Source organism: Eptatretus burgeri, chromosome 8 (genome assembly GCF_056783735.1).
Source record: "Eptatretus burgeri isolate ZD-2024b chromosome 8, Ebu_testis_v1, whole genome shotgun sequence".
In the NCBI taxonomy this organism is placed as follows: Eukaryota; Metazoa; Chordata; class Myxini; order Myxiniformes; family Myxinidae; genus Eptatretus; species Eptatretus burgeri.
In genome coordinates, this window is record NC_140968.1 from 94,988,815 (window position 1) to 95,014,672 (window position 25,858).

General features: G+C 47.9%; 1 protein-coding gene across 4 annotated transcripts; it reads left to right on the forward strand.

The window, feature by feature from the left end:
• The first annotated feature begins 1,584 nt into the window (after nt 1-1,584).
• NMRK2 (nicotinamide riboside kinase 2) lies at nt 1,585-12,717 on the forward strand. Of its 4 annotated transcripts, none has more exons than XM_085893057.1 (8): nt 1,585-1,805; nt 1,934-1,989; nt 5,410-5,500; nt 6,257-6,305; nt 6,501-6,672; nt 7,122-7,193; nt 10,769-10,875; nt 12,036-12,717. In XM_085893057.1, exons 2-8 carry the CDS (start codon nt 1,958-1,960, stop codon nt 12,131-12,133), a joined length of 621 nt encoding a protein of 206 aa, XP_085749183.1. In that variant the 5' UTR covers nt 1,585-1,805; nt 1,934-1,957; the 3' UTR covers nt 12,134-12,717. The 4 variants fall into 4 exon arrangements, with proteins under 4 accessions (XP_085749183.1, XP_085749182.1, XP_085749184.1 ...); XM_085893056.1 differs by having other exon boundaries at nt 1,602-1,789; XM_085893058.1 differs by having other exon boundaries at nt 1,624-1,805; nt 1,943-1,989.
• Nucleotides 12,718-25,858: the final 13,141 nt, after the last annotated feature.

Here is a 25,858-nt window from a genome sequence, read left to right on the forward strand (position 1 = left end):
TTCCACCACGACTTGCCAACATTCCACGTTCGCTCCATCACTCGCCGTCGTGTGTTTCACATCAACCATATCTTCAGCCATTTACACAAATGATTGCAGGTTCGAACACCAGACTCCTCGGCTGAAAATGACCCCAAAAAAGAACCAGAAACCCCATTTAACCATCAATAAAACACTTATTTACTATTAGGGTACTAACTGTGCTTCGTGTATCACCTCCACCACCGAAGGGGAAGGTGGTTGTTTTCACCCCTTTCTGTCTGTCTGTTTGTGTGCAGGATATCTGAAAAAGTTGTGGACGGATCCGGATGAAACTTGGTGGTCACGTTGGGTGTGCGACAAGGAAGAAATGATTCAATTTGTGTGAAGATCCGGATCCAGATTCTTCACCATTGAGAGAGATGCGGTTCAAAAACGATATATAGGACGATATCTCAAAAATGTATTGGGCCAGATATGTTCTTGTGGATCAGGCATAACAAGACCCTCGCATGCGCTCCACCGAGAGCCCTTCTAGTTATGTTCATGTATTTATGACGTAGCTGCGGCCCAAAACGTCTCCAACATTGAAATCAATCCAAATCCAAACCCAAACCCAAACTCAAACTCAAATCCAAACCCAAACTCAAACCCAAATCCAAACCCAAACCCAAATCGAAACCAAAACTCAAACTCAAACTCAAATCCAAACTCAAACTCAAACCCAAACTCAAACTCAAATCCAAACTCAAACCCAAACCCAAACCCAAACCCAAACTCAAACTCAAATCCAAACCCAAACCCAAACTGAAACTCAAACCCAAACTCAAATCCAAACCCAAACCCAAACTCAAACCCAAACTCAAACCCAAATCGAAACCCAAACCCAAACCCAAACTCAAACCCAAACCCAAACCCAAACTCAAATCCAAACTCAAACTCAAACCCAAACTCAAATCGAAACCCAAACCCAAACTCAAACCCAAACTCAAATCCAAACTCAAACCCAAACTCAAACTCAAACCCAAACCCAAACTCAAACCCAAACCCAAACCCAAACTCAAACTCAAACCCAAACTCAAACTCAAACCCAAACTCAAACCCAAACTCAAATCCAAACTCAAATCCAAACTCAAATCCAAACTCAAACCCAAACCCAAACCCAAACCCAAACCCAAACCCAAACCCAAACCCAAACCCAAACCCAAACCCAAACCCAAACCCAAACCCAAACCCAAACCCAAACCCAAACCCAAACCCAAACCCAAACCCAAACCCAACTGAAACTGCAACGACAAGGTTCTTCCCCTTCCTGTTTCCTCTTGACACACTGTACGTCACACTTACAGTTCACACGTGGTTCACACGTGCTCGGGGCGCGCGTGCCCAGTCATGGCGTCATTGCTCTCCTCCGCCCCCTTCCCGTTGCACGTTTTACAACAATTTTACCCCCTCTCTAACCCCCCCTCCTCTCACCCCCCTCTCTCTAACCCCCTCCTCTCACCCCCCTTCCATGTTCCCCGCGATCCCCACAACTCCCCTCAAAATTAACTCATTCAATTCAACACGAATGTCCGTTTACGTAAGAACGTCAAAAATAAAAATAATTAATGTCACGTTTCATTGCGCGTGACGTCATGACGCGGCCGGACGGTGATCATGTATAAGTAGGTCCTCCAGCTCTCTCCCTCTCCAGTATCGTGGTGTCGTGAGTTGTAGTAGTATGTTGTTTGTTCACAGTCGTAGGTGACAATAGGTTTCGTGGTCGCGCTTCCCTTCCCTGTCCTGTTACCGCTTCATTATCTTCACAGTGAGTTTACCTCCTGGTTAGTAAATCGTTGATTAGTAAAAGTATTAGAAAACGCGTAACGTTTACTCGAAGCTTGCTCGAATATAGCGGTTAAAAGTTTGTTCGTTCATTCCTTCCTTCCTTCCTTCCTTCCTTCCTTCTGAGGTTCTACAGTTCATCTTGTTCACGATGGTATTCAAATACATCATCGGTATTGGCGGGTGAGTACCTGAGTGTACCTGGCCGAGTCATTAACACCACTCTACTGTACTGTACTTCGTGCTCAGTGGTGGTATCCTCTGTGGTGTGTATAATTAATTAATTCGCGGTAGTGTCCTCTGTGGTGTGTATATAATTAATTCACGGTAGTATCCTGTGGTGTGTGTATATAATTAATTCACGGTAGTATCCTGTGGTGTGTGTATATAATTAATTCACGGTAGTATCCTCTGTGGTGTGTGTATATAATTAATTCACGGTAGTATCCCTCGGTGTGTGTATATAATTAATTCACGGTAGTATCCCTCGGTGTGTGTATATAATTAATTCACGGTAGTATCCTCTGTGGTGTGTGTATATAATTAATTCACGGTAGTATCCCTCGGTGTGTGTATATAATTAATTAATTCACGGTAGTATCCTCTGTGGTGTGTGTATATAATTAATTAATTCACGGTAGTGTCCTCTGTGGTGTGTGTATATAATTAATTAATTCACGGTAGTGTCCTCTGTGGTGTGTGTATATAATTAATTAATTCACGGTAGTGTCCTCTGTGGTGTGTGTATATAATTAATTAATTCACGGTAGTATCCTCTGTGGTGTGTGTATATAATTAATTAATTCACGGTAGTATCCTCTGTGGTGTGTGTATATAATTAAATAATTCACGGTAGTGTCCTCTGTGGTGTGTGTATATAATTAATTAATTCACGGTAGTGTCCTCTGTGGGGTGTATATATATAATTAATTCGGGTTGGCCGAAGTGTCGCGCACACTGGTCATCGATCCATTTACTGAGCACGAAATGTTTGGTGGGGAAAGTGTGCGTGTATTTAATTTTATTTAAGTATTGTGACACGATTTCCCGCCAATCCGGATGTACCTTTGCATTGTGACTCGATGTCGGATTGTGTGCACGTGATGATCATTGTGAATCGTTTTATTCCGTGTAAGATTAAAATGTAAATGATGGATTTAATTATCGGTCAGAACGGTAATTCAATGTTTTAACAGGTGGTGGTGATTCTGAACTCATAGCTGCCATTTTTTTTTTTTTTTTAATTTTGAAACGTTCGGTGATCGAATTAGGCGGGAGATTTGAATCGCAAACGCGTTTACCGACTCGTGTGGTTTTTGGCGGGAATTGAATATCTCTTTGCCCCTGATTGATCTTGTGCATCAATCGCTTCCATGACAAAGACGCTGGTAGACGTGCTGTACGTACTTTTACACCAATTGGAAAACATTAACGGACGATGGACAAACCTGTGTGATTCGTTCCTGGGTTACCTGCCAGACGAGCTGTAGTTTACCTGTGCGGACGAAGCGACCCAAGAGTAGCGATCGCAGTACTTTGTACCAACTGCAGTGTGTTTTGTGCGCTTGGTGGATGTTTGTTTTAAAATGATAAAGTCGTTGTAACTGTAGTTTGTCCATCTTTTTGAATAAATTTAATTTGTTCCTAATCCTCCACCAATCGACCAATTTCAATCAACCAAACGGTTTGATGTGGTTAACAAAGTGCTTGTTTTACCCCCTTGGATTGATTCTGTTTTCAGACAGCAGTTTATGATAGAGAAACAAGTTTATTTAAAATTATATTTTTAACATGAATCCAAAAACCAACATGGACTTTATCTGGCTTTGCCTTTGTGCAGAGGACTGAATTTGCTAGTTCTTTCTTTTAATTTTTTATTTAAATAAACTGATAAACAAAATTGAAAATCATTCCAAACAGGAAACTTAATTTTTAGAACATCATAAAGGACACAAACAGCACATATGAAAAACTAATGTAAGGTGGGGAAAAAGACACCGCATCAATGGTGGCAAACTTCCAGAACTTTTAGCCGCGTCATGCGTTGCGAACGTTGGCTCGAAGAGACCTCCGTGTTGTCTTCTTGTTAACCTCCGCCATCTTCGAAGATGGATGGAGGTTACTGTTTTCACCCCTTTCTGTTTATTTGTCTGTGAACAGTATTACGGAAAAACTCCTCGATGGATTTTGACGAAACTTGGTAGGGGGGGGGAGGTTTAGGTATGGTCCAAGGATCATGCCATTAAATTTTTGACTTCGTCCACTCCCACCCAAAAAAAAAAGTTAGAGAAAAAAAAAATTACCCTACCCCCAAAAAAATTTAGAGAAAAAAATTTTTTTTTTGCATTTCTACATGTTTTAAGTGATTTCAAACCCCCCCCCCAAAAAAAAAATTGAGAAAAAAAATTTTGCAACTTTTTTTCAACAACATTACATGTTTTAAGTGATTTGCAAACCCCCCCCCCAAAAAAAAAAATGTTGGAGAAAAGAACTATAACTGTCAGCACTGTTGACATCATATTTAATGAAAAAGATACAAGGTTCACTTGAGTGACCCAGCAGTATTGGCGGTGGAGGTTTTGCACTCTCCCGAGTGCTCCCCCTCTTGTTCTTGTTCTACTTCTACTTCTACTTCTACTTCTACTTCTACTTCTACTTCTACTTCTACTTCTACTTCTACTTCTACTTCTACTTCTACTTCTTCTGACAAAACCTTGAGGACTCGGCTCTTTTATATACAGGATCCGGATCTCCTTACATACTAAACACCTGTACACATCCTCGCATTGAGGGTGCCTTTTGAGATCGTCTATCATGAACTTTTAAATATATTCGGGCATTTGCTTTAAAGTTTCAAAAAGTTCACGTTACTATTTAAAGATTATTCCATTTAATGTGTTGTAATTTCGTAAATACACTATTTTCTCGTCATGAACGAGGAGCCTCCATGACGGGTCTCGCTATTGGCTCCGTCAAGACACGTGACGAAATATCGGAAGTTATTGTTATTGTGATCAAAATGCTGATGTTTCGACTTTTTGTAATAAATTTTTAGCCGCGTTGCGAACGCTGGCTCGGAGAGAGCTCCGCGTTGTTCTTATTCTTATTCTTATTCTTCTTCTGGTGAAGACAAAAGCTTTAGGACGTGGCTCTTGGACACATTTGTCCTTGTTTTAATATATATTTTTTTTGTCTCCAACCTTTAAAATCTTTTTTTTTTTTTTAATTTTTAATTATATACTTGTACATGAATCACTTGTAGGCCAAAGACATTGGAAGACATGAACAGACTATGGACAAACCCATAGAAAAAAAAAACGTTTTTTTTTATTTTTTATTTCATTTTATTTTTTTTTCTTAGCACTTTCAAAACGTGTCCGTTTAGCATGATTGGACAAAACATTACGTCGTCGTGACCAATCGAGTTCCCCCGCTCCCAGACTCCATGTCCTCGTGTCCCCTAGTCTGCGCGGGCTAGGTGTTCCGTGCATCTCGAGTTGTGTGGATTTATTAATTTAAATAACTTCTTGATATTCCATTGTGTGCCCAGTATAATGTATATAATTAATCCCTTTGTTTCCACCTCGGCCAATCCTCATTCAGAGTGACAAATAGTGGGAAGACTACCCTAGCAAATCGTCTGATCAAGGTCCTTCCCAACTGCAGTGTGGTTCATCAAGATAACTTTTACAAGGTATGCTTTCTTGGATCCTCTTGTATGTGGAATGTGATTTCTGGTGTGTACATCGTCAGAATTGCTATGTTGAGTTGGACGTCCAATTTGGTTTGTACAATGGCTGTGTTTATAAACTGAAGCCTGGTTTCTGCTCTAACGTCCAGTGTGGCGTTCCCACCTGAGTGCACCTGCCTCGTGATGCTGTACCCCAGGTTTGAATCCTGTACATTTGTCTTGTATGCTCTTTTCATTTGTTTAAACAATAAAAATAAAATATATATTTAATCTTGTGGCTTTGAACATATGAGCCCTGACCACCAGGTCTAGCTTCTTCCCTTGCTAGGCCGTGCTAACTCGGCACATGGATGTTTGCCAGGTTATTGGATTATCCCGTATCACTGATGGGCACTTTTGTAGAAGGTCGGAGTTGATCCACAAATGACATGTTTTACTCAATCGGTCGTTTGCTTTTCTAACCCTTTTTTTTAACACGTGCGAGATGCAGTTGTAGCATGAGGCACATCGTTATGGATGCTGCACGTTCTTTTCTTCTTTGGAAACAGATTTTTCAGTGTAAATATGGTGTTGCTGATGTGTTCTATTTTCATTTCCTCCTCCATCCCTCACTCCAGTGGCCAGTAACCCAACAGGTTGTCATTTGACTTAGAGGCTGAAATGCTTTAAGTCTTTCTTTGATGACAGGGCCTACGAGAGGGACGTGCCTTTGCGCGATGGTCTCTGCTCCACCAAAATGTGTTCCCATTTTGCCCGCAGCCCCAGGATCAGATAGAAGTGGACGAGGCCGGTTTCAAACAGTACGACGGTAAGACGGCGGTTTCTTTGCTTTATTTGGTACGGGTTCGATAAAAGCCTGGACTTGAATACAAAATGAGGGTGCTCTGACATTCCAGTTGTCTAAATTATTTCAATTTTGATGTCAAGAGAACTGCTTTATTGTGGAAATAATGGCTTTGTATTGTTTTGATTCCTCGTTCAATCACCGTCCTTGCTGCTGCAGTGATCTCTTCACTGGACATGGACGCGTTGATGAACACTGTGCGTGCCTGGCAGTATGACCCCGCCAAGTTTGAGCGCTCCCACGGTGTAAACGTTTCCGATTCCCAACTTCCCGGCCAAGACTGTGGTGTCCACCTGCTCATCGTGGAAGGTTTCCTCCTCTACACCTACCGGTGCTGACTCTTGTCTATCTCCCCCCCCCCCACCCCTCAGTCTTTAAGGTTCTCTTGGAAGGTTGGGTGTACTTGCTTGTCTGTCGTGCATTCGTTCCTCCATCACTTAATAGGTGTACCGACCTTGCTTACTCTTCCTTTCGTGAAGCTCCCCTCCACCACCCCCCCCCCTCCCTGAGCCTTGATCAATGTTGAGTTTAGGTGAGGTTTTTTTTGAGGTTCTTTGTACAAAGCTCTGTCTCACGGATGATGTATGTCCCATTGTGTCTGAGTTTTGTTTACAAGATCTTTGGAAATGAGGCTGTGTATGAATCGATTCACCAGTTATTTTATTTTTCTCCTCATTTTGATCTTTTGTTTTCCAACCTTTATATGAACCTATGTTTGTTAAACAAATTTTTTTTTTTGCTGAAAGGTGCTCTTTCTCATCCTCACCTCCTTCCCTTTAGACCGCTCATTGAAGTGTTTGATGAAATGTATTTTTTGAACATTCCCTACAAGGAGTGTAAACTACGTCGGAGGTGAGATTTGTTTTGGCGATCCGGGTTCAGAGGGGAGTATTTTTTTATTATTATTATTTAATTTTTTTTAACGCCACAAACGGTGCAAAGCGGGGTTAATAGTGGTGCCGCACAGCTCAAATATTCAAAAGAATTGTGCACTAATTAATAAAAGCACCAAATTTGGCCTCTGAGGGCCGTGGCAGCCATTTTACAAAATGGCGGCCAGGTGACATTAAAATGGCTCTGGCTTCTACATTTGTGGAACGATTTCATCGTTTATGGGGTCTATGGATGCACCTCACCGAGTACTACAAACGTATGGGAGCAGATTTTTGAAATTTTGAAGGGGGGAAAGCCCTTTTCTTGGGAAATTTTTCGAATCACTGTGGCTTCAACATTTATACTTCGGTGACACTATCACTGTGACTATATATGCGACTAATGAGGCTCTACAAAATAGCAGTTAACGATTTTCGCGTTTTTTAAGAGGGGGAGGGGGGGGAAATAGAAAAATCCCTCTGGGCCCTACTACATTGATGGTTTTTTTTTTTTTAAGAAAGTCCACGTAAAGGGTCACCCAACTGGTTGGCCCCCACATGGCAGCAGGAAGGCCTAACTATAGCGAAGCTGCCCGAGGGGGGGGGGCGTTACTCCCCCCAACTATCGGTTGGACTAAACTAGCTAACCTAACCTAACCCCAACCTATAGTCCAACTTATAGCCCTGCGGGTGACATAATTACATAAGAAACGTAAAATAAATGACAATGGAAAAGCGTGTAAGAATAAACATTCCTGGAAATATATCATCAACAACTGACTAAAATATGATCAAAAAATGACCAAACATCCACCCACCCCGAAGCTTCTATTAAATTATTAAAAGTTAAATGCATGGTGTATTTACAAAATAATTTACTGAAGAAATACACATTTCCACATAATGCATTTCAATGACACATGATGTTACAGTGATATGATTAAAAGTGGAAATGTCTAGTTCTGGGTGCACTCCCCCTCACACTGGCACAGAGCAGTACATTCAAGTGCAGCCTTTTTGCACTTGCAGCGATTCACACAACCCTTCTTACATTTACATGGCAGCAGTTCATGGCAAGTTTGGGCTGCTTGTGGTAATCTTGTCCAGTGGGGTCATGCAGCCCCTCCTCACTTTTGGTCCACCCCCAGCTGGTTGCCGGCGGCATCTCTGTTGCAGGGAGCAACACCTGGCCACATACATGACCTCCCTGGTAGGCTGCCCTCTTAACCTGCTCTTCCAGAGCTGCCTTGGTTGGAGGAATCAACTCCACATTGTTCTTCCTTGCGAAAAGTTTCTTGCGTGTCTTGTCAATGTCTGTGCATGGACTTGTTCTGTCGTACAGGAGGATGACAAATCTCTCAATGGTGTGCATGACCTCTTCTGGTATGTCACTTGGTGCAGATGACAACTTCAACAGTGCTTCGGTCAACTCCGGCAACACATTCCAGACTGCCCACGCAGTCTTCTTCCCATGACTTGCAAAACTTGACAGTGTCACACCCTGTCAGAGAATGGAACATCGTAAGTGCTTGTGCTTTATCTGGCCCCAGTCCAGCTGCTATTTCATGGGCTGCCAGGTATCGGAACCTTTTTCCAGTTCCAAATGCAATCCACAGTTCATTTTCATGGCTGCAGATTCTGGACAACCGAGACAGCCAACACCACAACATCTGTGTCAACCCTTCTGATCATGATTTTGTTGTGGCCATGGCAGGCTGCATGAGATGCATGAAGCAGCATTCGACTGTCGGCTTCCTCGTGGGTACGTGGCAGCACATGCAAGATGGATAGCATCATTGTCGCTGTCCATTTCACAAGCTTTAGCAAAAGCATCACCAACATCTTCTCAATGCCAACAGGATGTGTCTTCCCTTGCTGTGTGATTGCATGTCAGGGAACTGGGCAAGGAGTCTCTGCTTGAGACGTGTGGAATGTACCCTTGTGTTGCTCCTGATGCCTAGCTGTTCAATTCTTGACTGGTATAGTGAGCCAGTTCTGCTAACTTGAACACTGGTGCCATCTCCTCATCCTGTCTGGTCTCTTCAATAAAGAGCACAAGTTCAGCAAAAGCTACTCTTGACAGCTTTCTCTGGTTCAGTTTCTCCTGACGCTTCAGAAGATCCGGCCGCTCTGGCACGATTATATAACCCTGACAAGCATTTGGCATGGTACTTAGCTTCCAGGGCCACCATGTCCCCAGCATTGAGTTTGCCAAGGAGGGTCCCACAGTCCCTCACGTGCCTGTCAATTGTGAAGGTCGCTGCCTCATGAAGCCGTTCTGAGCCTGCAGGTTGTTCACAGAAGAAACAGGAGGGGGGCCTTGACTTATCTGTGCTCGATGAGAGGGACCTGGTGCGCTTGCATGCATCAGTATTATGGCTGTCATCAGCAGTTACACGCATTCGCTTTTCGGCTCTCTGTACTTTTGTCCTGTTATATTTCAGTCGACAGGTTTTGTGATAACCAGCACCGTTCGCAACCATAGCTGCTTCAATTCTGTGACCTTCGTCAAGCCGGCGTAACTGAAGCGTACATGGAAGCTCCTTTAGTTCATTGAATCTGATCAGATTTTTCGGCCAGGGAACTGTAGCCGCTCCTGACATCTGTTCGCTTGGACTGTGAGGGACGAGTCAGTGTCTCTTTCGTGTCGTCTTGACAGATGATACACAGGTTCCAGTTCGTTGTTGGTGGATGTGACGACGTTAAGACAGGTCGCTCTGGGTCGACCAACTTGAAGCTCTTGGACATGGCTGCTATTAAGTGATGACGACCATCACCAACCTGCAATGACAAATAAATTTATTAGAGTCCATGTTACGACTATACGAGCATATTATACAAAATTTTAATTATTTCCCAAAAAAAAGGTTTTCCCCACCCCCCCCCCCCCTTCACAATTTCGAAAATCTGCTCCCATACGTTTGTAATACTTGGTGAGTCGCATCCATAGACCACATAAACGATGAAATCTTTCCACAAATGTAGAAGCCCGAGCCATTTTAATTCCTCTGGAAGCCATTTTGATGTCACCTTGCCGCCATTTTGTAAAATGTCTGCCACGGCCCTCAGAGGCTAAATCTGTGGTGGCCAAATATCCAAATCGCTTCATAATATGTCTTTCTCCAAGTGTGCCAAATTTAGTGCTTTTATCACTAAATGCACATTAGGTTAGCTATGCTGCCCCACTATAAACATTTAGTTCAATCTCTGTCTGTCTGTCTATCGGTCAATTTCCATGATTGAGGAACAACTTGATTTCAAATGAATTTTATATTTTGAATCCTCATGGAACACTGAACTGCAGTTTAGCAGTACTTGGACAACATTTTGTCATCTCGACCAATCAAATTTGCTACATGCTGAGGGTGGAGCGGAAGAACATGGATTCAGACAGAATAGTTTTGCCTTGCAATGCAGCGACCGAGCTATCTTTGTACTTTATCAACTCTCTCATTCTTGTCACCTGGATTTTCATTGAAACCCATGGTTCCTTGCTTTGTGCTGGAGATGCCTTACCTGAATTGACTTGAGCTGTGACTTGTCCTTTTACCACAGCAAGAGGAGTTACAAGGTACCAGACACACCTGGCCTATTTGACGGACATGTTTGGCCAATGTACCTGAAACACTACATGATCATGGAGGACCTGGCCGTTGCTGTCGGTGAGTTTTAGTGCAACTCTGGCATTTAACAGAAGCTGCATGTGATTCAGGTTTGGTTTGCAAAAATCATTTGTGTCCAAGGAAATGAGCTGTGTGTTGCACCTGCAGGTGCTATTGGATGCTCTGTTATACAGCCTGCCCTCTGAATGCCCCCATCATTTTGGCCTTTTACTATGCCAGCTGTGGCTACAGGATCTACACTATGCTCGGTGTATTTGTGACATTGCTGTTTTGGTGCTTTGACTTTTAAAAGTTTCGCTTTGTGCACGTTCTGCAATGGGGAAGTCATAAATAGCTCAGGCATTGTGCCAGTTGTGAGGGGCAGTACCATTGGGATACGAGTCGGTTGTGGCATGCAGCTGATGCCACAAATGCACCCTTATTTGGTTCTCATTCTGGGATTTTTTTGGTTTTTGGATGTCTTTTTCCTTTAATTATTATTTTTTTTATTACCTCCACCACCAAAGGTGGATGGAAGTTTTCACCCCCCTTTCCTCCCCCACTCCATGTCTGTCTGAGGAGGACATTTCAAAAATTTGGTGGACAGGTTGTTGGTGTAATTTGTACGAATAGGTTACATTTTGGTGAGGATGTGGATATGATAAATTATTTATTTTAAGTGATCATTTTCACCATCGAGAGATGAGGCCAAAAGCAATTTTTAGCATATCTCAAAAAGTTGACAGTGACAAAACTTGATTGAGTTGGTTCGGTGATGAACAAGCAGATTCGATTTTTGGTTCCGATCAGACCTATCGGTGGGATGCACGGCATACACTGTTCAGTCTGGTGGAGGTATGTGCTCTACCGAGTGCCATTCTAGTTATTAGTAGAAACACCTGCTTCCTTTGGGAGCATTGGCAAGTCTTCCCTCCTCCCTCCCCCCTTCCTTTGCTGGAGGGGGTGGGGGAAGGTTACTCTGGGTACTACCAACACTTGTGCAAAACTTGGTGGAGATTGGGCCAGGCCCTTTTTTATTATTTGTTTTTATTTCCGATGGATTTCAGATCAATGCACACAAACAGAATTTCCTTATTTAATACAGAATTAAAATTTTTGCCATGGAATACCAATGATCAATTTAGTGGCATCTCTTCTCCTGGGCTAATGTTGTAAGAATTTAAATGTTGCACATTTCTGTCTTTCCATGTTCCTTTCAGTGAAGGTCAATGGGATGACATCAAGAGATGACCTTTTCAACCATGTTCATGGAAACATCCTTTCAAACCTGAACCAGCGTGTCTGCTTAAAACAATAGTTTACCTGAACCGGCGTGTCTGCTAAAAGCACGAGTTTATTTGATCTAGTCTCAGGCCCTGTACTACTCGTGATGGTAAGAGGTGTAAAAGTATCATTGAAATGCTCGTCACAGTAAATTATTCCCGAAGTGCATTGGCTCGAGCTCGTGCCAGGGTATGTTGGTGATTGGGTTTATGATGAAATTTTGGGGAGTGGGTGTCGTAAACATCGAAAGAGCAAATTGAAGGACCGAATGCATGTATCGTAGAGCGGTTTGAAACATGACCATTGTGGTTGAGGCCAGTCCTCGATACAAAATTTTGTTTGCGCTCTCCTTGGCATTATTTATTTTATTTTTTTGGACGAGCTGTTTTCAACTCGTAAATGAAAATGATCGGCTCTGGCATGAGCTGTTCCAGATAAAGCATTAATTGTTGTTCCCTGTTGGAGCCCCTAATTTATTTTTTATGGTTAAAATTGGGGCTGTTTTTTTTGTTTTTGACATTTTATGTTCACATGTTTCTCATATTTGAATCGTGATGTTTTCATGGCACATTTGTAAACGAAACTAATAAACAGTTTGGCACTCCCTACTTGTTTTAATCATTTGATCCGTGTGGTATTTCTAAAATGCACCATTTAATGGTCTTGTCAGCTTTGTGTTGCTTTTCATTGGGTTTCATCCTCCATTAATAACAAGGATGTCGAAGCTCCAAATGATGTCTGTGTTGGGTTGTGGGGATAAGATGGGTCGCGATTCAACAAATCTTTGATCTGACTTGCTTTTACAGGCTTGGAACACCAGCCTCTTCCTCCTTCCATTGTCTTATGCATTTTCACAAGTTTACCAATGTTTGAACACCCTGCACATCTCTTCTGCTTTTGCTTTAATTGTTTCTAACCACAGATGATGATGTTGAAGGCATTCCAAATTGTTCAAACACCCTGCAGTCCGATGCATCTTCTAAACGTGGAGAGCATACCTCTGGCACGTAATGCATGATCCACGAGAACGTATTGGGCCCAGTACCTTTTTTATTTATTTATTTAAATATCGTGCTATGTATCATTTTTGGTCCCATTTCTCAATGGTGAATCTTTCAAAAACTAAATTTTCGGGTCTTCACCAAAATTGAATCAATTCTTCCTTGTCACATGCCCAACGTGTCCACCAAGCTTTGTCCAAATCTGTCCACAACTTTTTTGAGATAGACAAAGAGGAGTGAAAACATAACCTCCTTCACCTTCGATGGTGGAGGAGGTAATGATGGGCTGCCTGTGTAATGAAATGTGTTTTTCTGAGTGGACAGTCAGATACAATTGAACTGTTTTGCTCTTGTCACGATATGAAGGGCATTCACTATTTTAGCATGATTATAGACAACCGACTTTTTTTATTACCTCCACCACCAAAGGTGGATGGAATACTTTTGTCACTATAAACACATTTTTAGAGAAAATTGGGAGTTATTTGATAAAAGTGCAAGGGTGACAATATTTTTGGCCATGACTACAGCTGGCTGGGCCACAATCTTTATTGCACAATATGATTTGAATTCCTAATGGCGTGGTGTTGGCTTAGTGGTTAGGGTGGTGGCCTGGGATCCTCGGGTCCTGAGTTCGAGCCCCGTTCCACTGAATTAACACCAGGGGGTTGATTCAGCCTGTCATCCTTCCGAGGTTGGTGAAATGAGCACCTGTATATTGGAAATTATCCCCGTGTGTCGAAGGCGACTAAAGGTTTGGCGTCAGGAAGGGCTTCCGGCCGTAAAAACACTGCCACAAGAAAGGGTACCATGATTGGAGCCTGCAAAAAGCTGACCCTGCTCAGGGGAAAAGGCTTTAAAATGGTGTGATTTGAATTCCTGAAAGTTAAATGGTAACAAATATTCCCTCACATTAAATACATTTTAAGCTGTCAGGATGGCATTGAGGTATACTCATTTCTAAACCGTCTCGCCTTGGTTTGAATCCCAACCCAGCTACCAACGATCACTCCCATGTTTCACACATAGGATGATCTGTTAGCGTGTGTTGTTCCTATGGGTCTCCCATTTGCCAGAATTAGTTGTTGGACGATAAAGATCCGTTTTTTTTTTCATTCGTATGCAGCTTGTGGCTGCTTGGCTGCAATGTTTACTGAAAGCATGGCTGTGCTGCTGATGCAGTGCCCCTGTTACCAGTAAGCTGGTACTCATTTTGTTGACTTTGGAAGGATGATATGGGTTCTTATTAGGAGGTTGGTGGCAGGATTTGCACTCTGGCCACCGTAAAACGCAAAAAAATCTGAAAACCCACTCCGTGGGAGTACCTCCTGTGCAGCTTCCCTTCGCAGGGCAGCTCACCGGATGACGGGATTGGGGCAAAGCCTTTGGGACCCCCAATCTTTGATGATAGGAGGGAAACCACGGGGTAACATCCCTGGGTCAGATTGCGGGAGAGTGTGTCGGAGTGGTGCTGAGGTGTCGTCCACCAGACGGTGGTCTCCTTGGGTTAACCTGAGGCGGTCCCTTCGGGTGGGTGCCTGGAATGTCCTATCCCTAAGAGAGGATGATCACCTGTCTCTGTTATCATCTGAGCTCAAGCATTTGGACATCGGAATTGCAGCACTCTCTGAGGTTCGGAGACCGGATTGCGGCGAGATAATGGTGGGTGGTTACACCTACTATTGGTCTGGTCGCTCTGATGGTTACCATACCCAAGGAGTTGCTGTAGCTGTGTCCAATAAGCTGACCCCAATGATAATTGAGGTAACACCGGTCAACGAGCGTATTATGAGATTAAGGATTCGTCACTCCTGAGGTGTCATTTCCCTGGTCTCTGTTTATGCTCCGACTGAGGCGAGTGATCTCACCGTGAAGGATGCATTCTACGCCACACTTGAGTCTGTGGTTGATCAGTTCCCCAGACGAGATGCACTTCTCCTCTTGGGGGATTTCAATGCATCGACTGGAACTGATAGGGATGGTTATGAGGTGTGTGTTGGTCCCCATGGGTCAGGAACTCTGAACCAGAATAGCACTAAGTTCCTTGACTTTGCAAGAAGTCATGGACTTCGGGTGGCTGGTTCATGGTTTCAGCGCCCACAAGCTCATCGCTGGACTTGGTATTCTAACGCTGGCGGTGTGGCAAAGGAGATTGACCATGTCCTCATTGACGGTCGTTGGAGGATGATCCAGAACTGCAGAGTCTACCGGAGTGCTCAGTTCAATACTGACCACAGGCTTGTTGTAGAAACTCTAAAGCTGCACCTGAAATCCTGGAGAATTGTACCATCCCAGCCTTGGTTGGATGTTGGCAAGCTCAGGGATGAGAAAGTAGCTGAGGAGTTTGTGAACCGGCTGAGTGGACACTTGGGGGGTCTGGGTGCTTTGGGGGGTCCTGAAGAATTGTGGAGCGCCTTCAAGACCACCGTCCTTGATGTTGCTGGTGGATGTCTTGGAGCTCACCGCAGGGCAAAGAAGAATTTTGTCTCTCAAGGGACACTGGATACCATTGACCAGAGTCGCAGGGCCAGGCTGAATGGCAGAGCTGAGCTGTTCAGGGAGCTGAGGCGTAAAACTGTACGTGCACTGAGGGTGGACAAGGAGGCCTATGTGCGAGGAATCTGTGAGGGGGTAGAGCATCACCTGTGGACAGGTGATTCTCGTCCCGCTTACAGGGGAATTCGCGCATTACGTTCATCCAAGCCCATCCCTCGGAGCACTACAGTTCGAGCAGAGAGTGGTAGGCTCTTGACAGAGGAGTCTGAAGTGAAGGCCCGCTGGGCCGGTTACTTTGAGCGGTTGTACCAGGCTGATCCCCCAACTGTCGAGTTGGACGTCAAGGGTGTTACAATTCCTGTTGCTGACCGTCGAATCAACTGTGGTCCACCTTCGCTGGTGGAAACACGGGCTGCGGTGAACCGGTTGAAACGGGGCAAAGCTCTAGGGATTTGTGGCATCCATGCTGAACTTCTCAAGGCTGGTGGAAATGCTGCACTCGTGTCGTTGCATGCAGTTTTGTGCTCTGCCTGGAACACAGGCATCATCCCAACTGACTGGAAGAGGGGCCTTGTTGTCCCTCTCTGGAAAGGGAAAGGTGATCGCAAGGACTGCAACAACTACCGAGGGGTGACTCTGCTCTCAGTGCCGGGCAAGGTCTTCGCTCGGATAATTCTTGATAGGGTTCGCCACCATCTGCTTGAGCACCAGCGTCCAAAGCAGTCAGGCTTTACACCAAAGAGGTCAACGATTGACCGTATCATTGCCCTTCGTATCCTCACCAAATGCAGACGAGAGTTTCGGCAGGGGCGGCTTGCAGCCTATCTTGATCTCTGTAAAGCGTTCGATTCAGTGAATCGGGATGTCCTCTGGAGGATTCTTGGTCTTCGTGGGGTGCCACCAAAACTGATTGATTTAATGTCTGAACTCTACTCTGGTACTGAGAGTGCTGTGAAGTGTGGTGGTACCACCTCTGACTTATTTCCAGTTGTTACTGGAGTTCGTCAGGGATGTGTACTGGCCCCCACACTTTTCAGCACTTGTATGGACTGGATTTTAGGGAGGATGTCTGAGAGATCAAGTTGCGGTGCATCGTTTGGGAATGTCAAGATCTCGGACCTTGATTTTGCAGATGATGCAGTCATCTTTGCGGAGACTTTAGATATCCTTTTGGGGGCCCTCGAGATGCTGAATGAGGAGTCTGAGCCGCTGGGATTACGGGTTTCTTGGGTCAAAACTAAGATCCAGGCTTTCGGTGACATCTTGGATGCTGCTGTCCTGTCTGTGTCTGTTTGTGGTGAGGATGTTGAGGTCGTGGAGAGATTCACTTACCTTGGCAGTGATATTCATGTCTCTGCTGGCTGCGAGTCGGAGGTCAATAGATGTCGGTCGGGCCTGGGGAATCATGGATTCACTGGATCATGGGGTGTGGCGCTGCCGGTACCTGTGCGGGAGGACGAAAGTCCGAGTCTTCAGGTCCTTGGTACTTCCAGTCTTGCTCGATGGATGCAAGACTTGGACTCTGACCAAGGATCTGAGACTGAGACTTAATTCCTTTGGTACCAGGTCCCTTCGGAGAATCCTTGGCTATTGCTGGTCGGATTTTGTGTCCAACGAGCGGTTGCTGAGAGAGACTCGGATGAGATTTGTTACCTGCATTGTCCGTGAGCGTCGGTTGCGGCTGTATGGACATGTGGCTCGTTTTCCTGACGCTGATCCTGCTCACCAGATTCTCTCAGCGAGGAGTCTCCTGAGTGTAGGAGGCCAGTGGGCCGCCCACGTTCCTCATGGTTGCAGCAGGTTGACCATCTCAAGGAGATGGGGATGGGCCTGGCATCTGCCTGGGGGATGGCCAGACGGAGGCCCCTGGAGTACCGGCGGAAAGTGGACGCAGCGACGCGCTGTTCTGGCACATACTCCCATACCTGACCTGACCTATGGGTTGTTAACCCCCCTGGTGTTGATTCAACGGTGACGACGGAGGTTCAAACTTGAGACCCTAATATATTATGCCAAGCCTGGTGTTGGCTCAGTAGTTAGGGGATGCTAGGGTCCTGAGTTCAAGCCCCATTGGTCGCTGAATTAATATACCAGGGGTTGACTCAGCCTGCCATCCTTCCGAGGTCGGCGAAATGAGTACCAGTTGTACTGGGCCCGGTGTATGCCCCGGTTAGAATAGGTGTACCATATCCCTGTGTGTCGTAAGAGGTGACCAGGGTTGTCAGGAAGGGCATCAGGCCTAAAAACCTATGCCAAATCATTATGTGGACAACAAAACGAATTTCCACACCGGGTCGCTCGAGGCCCGGGTTAGCGAAATGGAGACGGTTGATCCGCTGTGGCGACTCCTAACGGGAGCTCGCTGAAAGAAGAAGAAGAAGAAGAAGAAGAGGGGTTGACTCAGCCTGTCATCCTTCTGAGGTTGGTGAAATGAGTACCAGTTCCAGTGTGTGTTCTGGTAGAGGGGCACTGCATCAGTGACAGTCGTGCTTCAAGAACTGATAGCTACTCTGGCAGCAAAGCTTCCATATGGCCACCACAAAGCCAATGCCAGGCTTATCCCATTGTGTTTTTCATGAAGAGCAAGTCAGCTCTTGCTCACATGAACACAAATTCCTGCCTGAACCACTTGGTCAAGTGTCAGACCTGGCCAGCCAGCTCATGAACAAGCCAAAAAAAAGATAGCGGACAGTCCTGGCCCACCCCACGAGAACGTGGGAATTGTGGTTGTCAAAGAACAGATTTATTGTGTAGTCACCTTCGCTTTCCCCATTTTTGAAAGTTCCAAGGAGTGAATGAATGTGTGAATATTGTTTATATCTCAGGAAATCTAAAAGTGAGGAGACATGTTTATCATTTGAAAATAGTTGAGTATCCATGTGAGATGAGTAATCACTGCCAAAACCTGAAACTAATGAGGGTGTTTAAATGATGGCACCAAACGGTGGAGTTCCTTCATGTGATGCCTGAGACCCTGTGATGCTATTCATAGTTTATTCCCTATATAGTCTGACAGGAGGAGTGGGGTGAAGGGAGGGGCTGGTATTTGGGGAGGTGGGATGGGGGGGCACGCATCAGAAGGTTTACGCTTTTTCCACCTTCAAACACATGCATGCCCTTTGACCAGTGGTCACCTGTTGAAACAAATAGCGAGTGCAGGTGCTGCTGGTTCTGATCATGTGCAGCGCTTTATCATTAAAAATAACACTGACAACCCACATGAAGCTATTCAAATGTCCATTGTTTGGACACAAAACTGCTTTCCTGACAACCACCCTGAGAAACCACTCCATGGCTTTGTAACAACATCCTCATTTGTTATCTTTGGACTCGGCAGGTGTGGGGTAGAATGGTATTTCCAAAATGCCATTTTATTTATGACCAAACAAGCCTTCCACTTATCCCACTCAATCAAAGACAGAGATGGTTGACCAAAACATTTAAAAGAAAGATTGACTTTAACATGAATTGCAAAGACATCAGGAGCCAATGGTTGAATGAAGATCTGGGATTTTGAACTTGACATCCCAACATAAGAATCAGGTCACCACAACAGAATGCTGATGTCAACCCAAGAGGATAAATGGTATTCAACTTTCACAACGATACGAGATTCATTTCATGGTTTAAAGATGGTGACCACACTGAACGAACCCTGTGCAAAGAAACCTCGGGATAAAACCATTATTTGAATGAAACCATAATCCTCAAATCGCACAGGTGGTGGAATGTTATCCTGTTTGTTTCTCAAAATAGAACAAGCATGGTGCCTATTCAGATTAAATTAGAAACTTGCAACTGCCTCTTGAAGTGCATACAAGACTGATGAACATGATGTGCTGTGTGCCACGAAGGCGCACATGCAAAAACACAACACCATTGTATCTTTTGCTTTGGTTGCAATAAAAATTTTAAAAACCAGGGTCTGGTCTGGTCTGGTCTTTCCCGGTCTGGTCTGGTCTGGTCTGGTCTGGTCTGGTCTGGTCTTTCCCGGTCTGGTCTGGTCTGGTCTGGTCTTTCCCGGTCTGGTCTGGTCTGGTCTGGTCTGGTCTTTCCCGGTCTGGTCTGGTCTGGTCTTTCCCGGTCTGGTCTGGTCTGGTCTGGTCTTTCCCGGTCTGGTCTGGTCTGGTCTTTCCCGGTCTGGTCTGGTCTGGTCTGGTCTTTCCCGGTCTGGTCTGGTCTTTCCCGGTCTGGTCTGGTCTTTCCCGGTCTGGTCTGGTCTGGTCTGGTCTGGTCTTTTCTGGTCTGGTCTGGTCTTTCCCGGTCTGGTCTGATCCGGTCCGGTCCGGTCCGGTCTGGTCTGGTCTGGTCTTTCCCGGTCTGGTCTTTCCCGGTCTGGTCTGGTCTGGTCTTTCCCGGTCTGGTCTGGTCTTTCCCGGTCTGGTCTGGTCTATTCTGGTCTGGTCTTTCCCGGTCTGGTCTGGTCTGGTCTGGTCTTTTCCGGTCTGGTCTTTCCCGGTCTGGTCTGGTCTGGTCTGGTCTGGTCTTTCCCGGTCTGGTCTGGTCTGGTCTTTCCCGGTCTGGTCTGATCCGGTCCGGTCCGGTCTGGTCTGGTCTGGTCTTTCCCGGTCTGGTCTGGTCTGGTCTTTCCCGGTCTAGTCTGATCCGGTCCGGTCCGGTCTGGTCTGGTCTGGTCTTTCCCGGTCTGGTCTGGTCTGGTCTGGTCTTTCCCGGTCTGGTCTGGTCTGGTCTGGTCTGGTCTTTCCCGGTCTGGTCTGGTCTGGTCTTTCCCGGTCTGGTCTGGTCTGGTCTGGTCTGGTCTTTCCCGGTCTGGTCTGGTCTGGTCTGGTCTTTCCCGGTCTGGTCTGGTCTGGTCTGGTCTTTCCCGGTCTGGTCTGGTCTTTCCCGGTCTTTCCCGGTCTGGTCTGGTCTTTCCCGGTCTGGTCTGGTCTTTCCCGGTCTGGTCTGGTCTGGTCTGGTCTTTCCCGGTCTGGTCTGGTCTGGTCTGGTCTGGTCTTTCCCGGTCTGGTCTGGTCTGGTCTGGTCTGGTCTTTCCCGGTCTGGTCTGGTCTTTCCTGGTCTGGTCTGGTCTTTCCAGGTCTGGTCTGGTCTTTCCAGGTCTGGTCTGGTCTTTCCAGGTCTGGTCTGGTCTTTCCAGGTCTGGTCTGGTCTGGTCTGGTCTTTCCAGGTATGGTCTGGTCTTTCCCGGTCTGGTCTGGTCTTTCCAGGTATGGTCTGGTCTTTCCAGGTATGGTCTGGTCTTTCCCGGTCTGGTCTGGTCTTTCCCGGTCTGGTCTGGTCTGGTCTTTCCCGGTCTGGTCTGGTCTGGTCTTTCCCGGTCTGGTCTGGTCTGGTCTGGTCTTTCCCGGTCTGGTCTGGTCTGGTCTGGTCTTTCCCGGTCTGGTCTGGTCTGGTCTGGTCTGGTCTTTCCCGGTCTGGTCTGGTCTGGTCTTTCCCGGTCTGGTCTGGTCTGGTCTTTCCCGGTCTGGTCTGGTCTGGTCTGGTCTTTCCCGGTCTGGTCTGGTCTGGTCTGGTCTTTCCCGGTCTGGTCTGGTCTGGTCTGGTCTTTCCCGGTCTGGTCTGGTCTGGTCTGGTCTTTCCCGGTCTGGTCTGGTCTGGTCTGGTCTTTCCCGGTCTGGTCTGGTCTGGTCTGGTCTTTCCCGGTCTGGTCTGGTCTGGTCTGGTCTTTCCCGGTCTGGTCTGGTCTGGTCTGGTCTTTCCCGGTCTGGTCTGGTCTGGTCTGGTCTGGTCTGGTCTGGTCTGGTCTGGTCTTTCCCGGTCTGGTCTGGTCTGGTCTGGTCTGGTCTTTCCCGGTCTGGTCTGGTCTGGTCTGGTCTTTCCCGGTCTGGTCTGGTCTGGTCTGGTCTTTCCCGGTCTGGTCTGGTCTGGTCTGGTCTTTCCCGGTCTGGTCTGGTCTGGTCTGGTCTGGTCTTTCCCGGTCTGGTCTGGTCTGGTCTTTCCCGGTCTGGTCTGGTCTGGTCTGGTCTGGTCTTTCCCGGTCTGGTCTGGTCTGGTCTGGTCTGGTCTTTCCCGGTCTGGTCTGGTCTGGTCTGGTCTTTCCCGGTCTGGTCTTGTCTGGTCTGGTCTGGTCTTTCCCGGTCTGGTCTGGTCTGGTCTTTCCCGGTCTGGTTTGGTCTGGTCTGGTCTTTCCCGGTCTGGTCTGGTCTTTCCTGGTCTGGTCTTTCCCGGTCTGGTCTGGTCTCGTCTTTCCCGGTCTGGTCTGGTCTGGTCTTTCCCGGTCTGGTCTGGTCTGGTCTTTCCCGGTCTGGTCTGGTCTCGTCTTTCCCGGTCTGGTCTGGTCTCGTCTTTCCCGGTCTGGTCTGGTCTCGTCTTTCCCGGTCTGGTCTGGTCTCGTCTTTCCCGGTCTGGTCTGGTCTCGTCTTTCCCGGTCTGGTCTGGTCTCGTCTTTCCCGGTCTGGTCTGGTCTCGTCTTTCCCGGTCTTTCCCGGTCTGGTCTGGTCTGGTCTTTCCCGGTCTGGTCTGGTCTGGTCTGGTCTGGTCTGGTCTGGTCTGGTCTGGTCTGGTCTTTCCCGGTCTGGTCTGGTCTGGTCTGGTCTGGTCTGGTCTTTCCCGGTCTGGTCTGGTCTGGTCTGGTCTGGTCTGGTCTGGTCTTTCCCGGTCTGGTCTGGTCTGGTCTGGTCTGGTCTGGTCTTTCCCGGTCTGGTCTGGTCTGGTCTGGTCTTTCCCGGTCTGGTCTGGTCTGGTCTGTTCTGGTCTTTCCCGGTCTGGTCTGGTCTGGTCTGGTCTTTCCCGGTCTGGTCTGGTCTGGTCTGGTCTTTCCCGGTCTGGTCTGGTCTGGTCTTTCCCGGTCTGGTCTTTCCCGGTCTGGTCTTTCCCGGTCTGGTCTTTCCCGGTCTGGTCTTTCCCGGTCTGGTCTGGTCTGGTCTTTCCCGGTCTGGTCTGGTCTGGTCTGGTCTTTCCCGGTCTGGTCTTTCCCGGTCTGGTCTGGTCTGGTCTGGTCTTTCCCGGTCTGGTCTTTCCCGGTCTGGTCTGGTCTGGTCTGGTCTTTCCCGGTCTGGTCTTTCCCGGTCTGGTCTGGTCTGGTCTTTCCCGGTCTGGTCTTTCCCGGTCTGGTCTGGTCTGGTCTTTCCCGGTCTGGTCTGGTCTGGTCTGTTCTGGTCTTTCCCGGTCTGGTCTGGTCTGGTCTGGTCTGGTCTGGTCTGGTCTTTCCCGGTCTGGTCTGGTCTGGTCCGGTCTGGTCTTTCCCGGTCTGGTCTGGTCTGGTCTGGTCTGGTCTTTCCCGGTCTGGTCTTTCCCGGTCTGGTCTTTCCCGGTCTGGTCTGGTCTGGTCTTTCCCGGTCTGGTCTTTCCCGGTCTGGTCTTTCCCGGTCTGGTCTTTCCCGGTCTGGTCTGGTCTGGTCTTTCCCGGTCTGGTCTTTCCCGGTCTGGTCTTTCCCGGTCTGGTCTGGTCTGGTCTTTCCCGGTCTGGTCTGGTCTGGTCTTTCCCGGTCTGGTCTTTCCCGGTCTGGTCTGGTCTGGTCTTTCCCGGTCTGGTCTGGTCTGGTCTGGTCTTTCCCGGTCTGGTCTGGTCTTTCCCGGTCTGGTCTGGTCTGGTCTTTCCCGGTCTGGTCTGGTCTGGTCTGGTCTTTCCCGGTCTGGTCTGGTCTGGTCTGGTCTTTCCCGGTCTGGTCTGGTCTGGTCTTTCCCGGTCTGGTCTGGTCTGGTCTTTCCCGGTCTGGTCTGGTCTGGTCTTTCCCGGTCTGGTCTGGTCTGGTCTTTCCCGGTCTGGTCTTTCCCGGTCTGGTCTGGTCTGGTCTTTCCCGGTCTGGTCTGGTCTGGTCTGGTCTGGTCTTTCCCGGTCTGGTCTGGTCTGGTCTTTCCCGGTCTGGTCTTTCCCGGTCTGGTCTTTCCCGGTCTGGTCTTTCCCGGTCTGGTCTTTCCCGGTCTGGTCTTTCCCGGTCTGGTCTTTCCCGGTCTGGTCTGGTCTGGTCTTTCCCGGTCTGGTCTGGTCTGGTCTTTGCCGGTCTGGTCTGGTCTTTCCCGGTCTGGTCTGGTCTGGTCTTTGCCGGTAAGGTCTGGTCTGGTCTTTGCCGGTAAGGTCTGGTCTGGTCTTTGCCGGTAAGGTCTGGTCTGGTCTTTGCCGGTAAGGTCTGGTCTGGTCTTTGCCGGTAAGGTCTGGTCTTGTCTTTGCCGGTCTGGTCTGGTCTTGTCTTTGCCGGTCTGGTCTGGTCTTGTCTTTGCCGGTCTGGTCTGGTCTTGTCTTTGCCGGTCTGGTCTTTCCCGGTCTGGTCTGGTCTTTGCTGGTCTGGTCTGGTCTTTCCCGGTCTGGTCTTTCCCGGTCTGGTCTGGTCTGGTCTGGTCTTTCCCGGTCTGGTCTGGTCTGGTCTGGTCTTTCCCGGTCTGGTCTGGTCTGGTCTTTCCCGGTCTGGTCTGGTCTGGTCTGGTCTTTCCCGGTCTGGTCTGGTCTGGTCTGGTCTGGTCTTTCCCGGTCTGGTCTGGTCTGGTCTGGTCTGGTCTGGTCTTTCCCGGTCTGGTCTGGTCTGGTCTTTCCCGGTCTGGTCTGGTCTGGTCTGGTCTGGTCTTTCCCGGTCTGGTCTGGTCTGGTCTGGTCTGGTCTTTCCCGGTCTGGTCTTTCCCGGTCTGGTCTTTCCCGGTCTGGTCTGGTCTGGTCTTTCCCGGTCTGGTCTGGTCTGGTCTTTGCCGGTCTGGTCTGGTCTTTCCCGGTCTGGTCTGGTCTGGTCTTTGCCGGTAAGGTCTGGTCTGGTCTTTGCCGGTAAGGTCTGGTCTGGTCTTTGCCGGTAAGGTCTGGTCTGGTCTTTGCCGGTAAGGTCTGGTCTGGTCTTTGCCGGTAAGGTCTGGTCTTGTCTTTGCCGGTCTGGTCTGGTCTTGTCTTTGCCGGTCTGGTCTGGTCTTGTCTTTGCCGGTCTGGTCTGGTCTTGTCTTTGCCGGTCTGGTCTTTCCCGGTCTGGTCTGGTCTTTGCTGGTCTGGTCTGGTCTTTCCCGGTCTGGTCTTTCCCGGTCTGGTCTGGTCTGGTCTGGTCTTTCCCGGTCTGGTCTGGTCTGGTCTGGTCTTTCCCGGTCTGGTCTGGTCTGGTCTGGTCTTTCCCGGTCTGGTCTGGTCTGGTCTGGTCTTTCCCGGTCTGGTCTGGTCTGGTCTGGTCTTTCCCGGTCTGGTCTGGTCTGGTCTGGTCTTTCCCGGTCTGGTCTGGTCTGGTCTGGTCTTTCCCGGTCTGGTCTGGTCTGGTCTGGTCTTTCCCGGTCTGGTCTGGTCTGGTCTGGTCTTTCCCGGTCTGGTCTGGTCTGGTCTTTCCCGGTCTGGTCTGGTCTTTCCCGGTCTGGTCTGGTCTGGTCTTTCCCGGTCTGGTCTGGTCTGGTCTTTCCCGGTCTGGTCTGGTCTGGTCTGGTCTGGTCTTTCCCGGTCTGGTCTGGTCTGGTCTTTCCCGGTCTGGTCTTTCCCGGTCTGGTCTTTCCCGGTCTGGTCTTTCCCGGTCTGGTCTTTCCCGGTCTGGTCTTTCCCGGTCTGGTCTGGTCTGGTCTTTCCCGGTCTGGTCTGGTCTGGTCTTTGCCGGTCTGGTCTGGTCTTTCCCGGTCTGGTCTGGTCTTTGCCGGTAAGGTCTGGTCTGGTCTTTGCCGGTAAGGTCTGGTCTGGTCTTTGCCGGTAAGGTCTGGTCTGGTCTTTGCCGGTAAGGTCTGGTCTGGTCTTTGCCGGTAAGGTCTGGTCTTGTCTTTGCCGGTCTGGTCTGGTCTTGTCTTTGCCGGTCTGGTCTGGTCTTGTCTTTGCCGGTCTGGTCTGGTCTTGTCTTTGCCGGTCTGGTCTTTCCCGGTCTGGTCTGGTCTTTGCTGGTCTGGTCTGGTCTTTCCCGGTCTGGTCTTTCCCGGTCTCGTCTGGTCTTTCCCGGTCTCGTCTGGTCTTTCCCGGTCTGGTCTGGTCTGGTCTTTCCCGGTCTGGTCTGGTCTGGTCTGGTCTTTCCCGGTCTGGTCTGGTCTGGTCTGGTCTTTCCCGGTCTGGTCTGGTCTGGTCTTTCCCGGTCTGGTCTGGTCTGGTCTTTCCCGGTCTGGTCTGGTCTGGTCTTTCCCGGTCTGGTCTTTCCCGGTCTGGTCTGGTCTGGTCTGGTCTTTCCCGGTCTGGTCTTTTCTGGTCCGGTCCGGTCGTCTCTTTCCCCAGAGCTTGATTTCTCATTTTCATCAAGTTATTGTGAAATAGCTATTTATCACCTCTATTACATTGTTCCAGGGAAGTTTTGTTTGACACAAGACCTTTCAAGGTTGTGCAAAGGTCAGAAGTTGTTGAACAAAACAAGGTTTTTAGCATATTGGAGCTAATAACCTGTCACCCATACCACAGAATGTTGATCATTTTTATAACATGATCACATTGTCTC

Excerpts from the sequence above, each read along its gene's own strand:
- NMRK2 (XM_085893057.1), top strand. The coding sequence starts at position 1,958 with ATGGTATTCAAATACATCATCGGTATTGGCGG. Across the intron at positions 5,501-6,256 it reads ATCAAGATAACTTTTACAAG|CCCCAGGATCAGATAGAAGT; the intron begins GTATGCTTTCTT and ends TTTTGCCCGCAG. Across the intron at positions 6,673-7,121 it reads TTCCTCCTCTACACCTACCG|ACCGCTCATTGAAGTGTTTG; the intron begins GTGCTGACTCTT and ends CCTTCCCTTTAG.